The 2,959-nt window shown below is 33.1% G+C and overlaps 1 protein-coding gene across 2 annotated transcripts in view; it reads left to right on the top strand.

The window, feature by feature from the left end:
* The first annotated feature begins 1,972 nt into the window (after positions 1-1,972).
* LOC21388471 (D-3-phosphoglycerate dehydrogenase 3, chloroplastic) overlaps positions 1,973-2,959 on the top strand; it is a 7,588-nt gene continuing 6,601 nt past the window's right edge. For both annotated transcript variants that reach the window (XM_010112600.2, XM_024175105.1), the window contains exon 1: positions 1,973-2,788. In XM_010112600.2, the coding sequence (XP_010110902.1) occupies positions 2,149-2,788 (640 nt within the window). In that variant the 5' untranslated portion in view covers positions 1,973-2,148. The remainder of the gene's footprint in view (positions 2,789-2,959) is intronic.

Below are 2,959 nucleotides of genomic sequence, written 5' to 3'. Positions count from 1 at the left end.
GATTAGATACATTGGTAAATAACCCACCGAAATTGCGCCCCAAAAGGATATTAATATACTTCTCTATCTGTGGAGAAAAAGTACACAACTCTGCTATAGAATTCCCATTACAATGACAATAATTCCCACCTCCCAATTAACTATGACAATAACAAGGATAAACAACAATTAACTATGACAATAATAGAACGACAAGGATAGAAACAATAATCTCCCCTCTCCTCAAAGACAATAAGATGGACACTAACATGAGTATAAAATTGATAATATTAGTGATAATGTTGATGATAATGATATCACTTGAGTCGACCAATCGATTTGGTCCGCCCAATCGTTTTTTTTTTTTTTTTTTTTTTTTTTATGGTAACAAGTAACAACCAATCGATGAAAGTCCATGTATTTCTTAATTAACTAAATAACGTGTTTTTACTAAAAAAATTTGTCCTTTATTGTCGTTTTTCATTTGTGTCGGTAAATTATATGCTGTGTTTGAAATTATTTTTGTTTTTATTTTCATGTTTTTTGATAAAAAAAAATAAAAACGATTCTAAAATGATGTTTGGCACAATTAAAGACAAAAAACAGAAATGAAAACGATTTTTTGGTCTAGTGTAAAATGTGAGAGAAATGAAAAATGACTTTTTTATTTTCTCCTCTCTTGAGCAGAAAGAGAGAGACATTAGTGAGACGATTTTTTGGTTTAGTGTAAAATGAGAGAGAAATGAAAAATGACTTTTTTATTTTCTCCTCTCTTGAGCAGAAAGAGAGAGACATTAGTGAGTTTTTATACTGAAAATAATCTCTTGATAAAACAACCAAACACATTTTCAAAAATGATTTCTGTATGAGATTGAAAACGTTTTCATTTCTATTTTCATACAAAAAATAAAATTATTTTAAAACGAGTTTTCAAAAATAATTTCTGTATGAGATTGAAAACGTTTTCATTTCTATTTTCATACAAAAAATAAAATTATTTTAAAACGAGTTTTCAAAAATAATTTCTGTATGAGATTGAAAACGTTTTCATTTCTATTTTCATACAAAAAATAAAATTATTTTAAAATGAGTTTTAAACGCACCCATAATGTTAGGCTACTTCGAAATTTGAACATGATTTTTTATTCTCGTTGTTTGAAGATTAATTGGACAAACTTTGTGTTTAACGGCACGAGTTTTGACTTAGGTTTAGCATAAGCAAATTAAAAGAACAGGATAAAAAAGAGAAAAAAAAATCACCATTTACGTGGAAGAAAAACTTTTTAACGGTCATAAAAATAAAATTTATGTAGAAAAAAATCGTGCTAAAATTTAGCATTCGGCAGCAAACGTTTTTTCAATGCAGTGCTCTTGTTTATGCTAAATAATAAGAACTTTTACTTTATTAGTTGGGTCAGTTTTTAAACATCAAATTTGATTAAATGACATTAATTAAAAAAATATATAAAATAAATAATTTTTTTATACAAATATTACGATTGAATTATCAGTACTACTTCATTTTTTTTCTTTTTTTTTTTATTTGTCTCGTGCTAAAATTTAGCATTCGGCAGCAAACGTTTTTTCAATGCAGTGCTCTTGTTTATGCTAAATAATAAGAACTTTTACTTTATTAGTAGGGTCAGTTTTTAAACATCAAATTTGATTAAATGACATTAATTAAAAAAATATATAAAATAAATAATTTTTTATACAAATATTACGATTGAATTATCAGTACTACTTCATTTTTTTTCTTTTTTTTAATTTGTCTCATGAGAAAAAAATCCCCTAATAATAATAGTAACTATGAGCATGGCAGACAAGATCAGAGCAATATCTATTTATGTACCTCACTTCATAATAGGCCAGATGCATGTGCATTATTATTATCCAAGGCTGTCAAAAATTTTAAAATAATGCAGAAAAAGGTGAAAAAAGATTTAGATAAGTTTGTCTTTTATTTTATTTTCTTAGAGAGAGAAATGTCTTTTCTTAGTTACAGTCATCTCTACTTTTGGCTCTCTGGTTTTAAAGATGTATATACAATTTCCATTGACCATGGGTATGACAAACTAAATTTTATTCATCAATAACATTTCCCAACTTATTATTGTTCCCTTCCCCAATTCAAGGAAAAAAAACAGAGAAGAGAAACGAATTATTCCCATGGCTTCCTCCATTACCAAACCCAAAATATTCTCCTCCTTGTTCGTGATCTCCCCATCATCTACTTCACAACCATCAAAATCAAAAAACTCTCTCTCTTTCCTCGACAACGCCTCCAATTCAAGACCCATAGGAACTCTGATCTCACGCAATAACCATGTCTCCCAACGAAGTTGCCCAATCAAGAGCGTCCTCGAAGCGGCAACGGCAACGGCAACGGAAATCGACAAGAAGCCTCAAAACGACACCGCCTCGGAGTTCCCGAGGCCGAGGATCTTGGTCTCCGAGAAGCTCGGAGAGGCCGGCCTGGAAGTTCTGCGCGGGTTCGGCGACGTGGAGTGCGCGTACGAGCTGTCGTCGGACGAGCTGTGCGCGAAGATCTCGGTGTGCGACGCGCTGATCGTGCGGAGCGGGACGAAGGTGAGCCGCGGGGTGTTCGAGGCGGCGAAGGGAAAGCTGAAGGTCGTTGGAAGGGCCGGCGTCGGCATCGACAATGTGGATCTGGCCGCCGCCACCGAGTTCGGCTGTTTGGTCGTTAACGCTCCGACCGCTAACACCGTCGCCGCCGCCGAGCATGGGATCGCGCTGCTTGCTGCCATGGCAAGGAACGTTGCGCAGGCAGATGCCTCCATCAAAGCTGGTAATTAATTAATATATCATTATTCATTATTATTATTATTATTCATTATTTTTTATTATCATTGATTTTGTTGAGAATTATGTTGTTATGTGATCCGTGTTCTCATTGAATTCCATGCCATTTCTTTCGTTTGTTTGTTTGGTTTTTTTTTTTTTTTTTTTTTTTTAACAC

This window comes from Morus notabilis, unplaced genomic scaffold (assembly GCF_000414095.1).
Source record: "Morus notabilis unplaced genomic scaffold, ASM41409v2 Scaffold1776, whole genome shotgun sequence".
Taxonomy (NCBI): domain Eukaryota; kingdom Viridiplantae; phylum Streptophyta; class Magnoliopsida; order Rosales; family Moraceae; genus Morus; species Morus notabilis.
The sequence above is the reverse complement of the archived record's forward strand: the minus strand, read 5'-3'. Positions and strand labels throughout refer to the sequence as shown.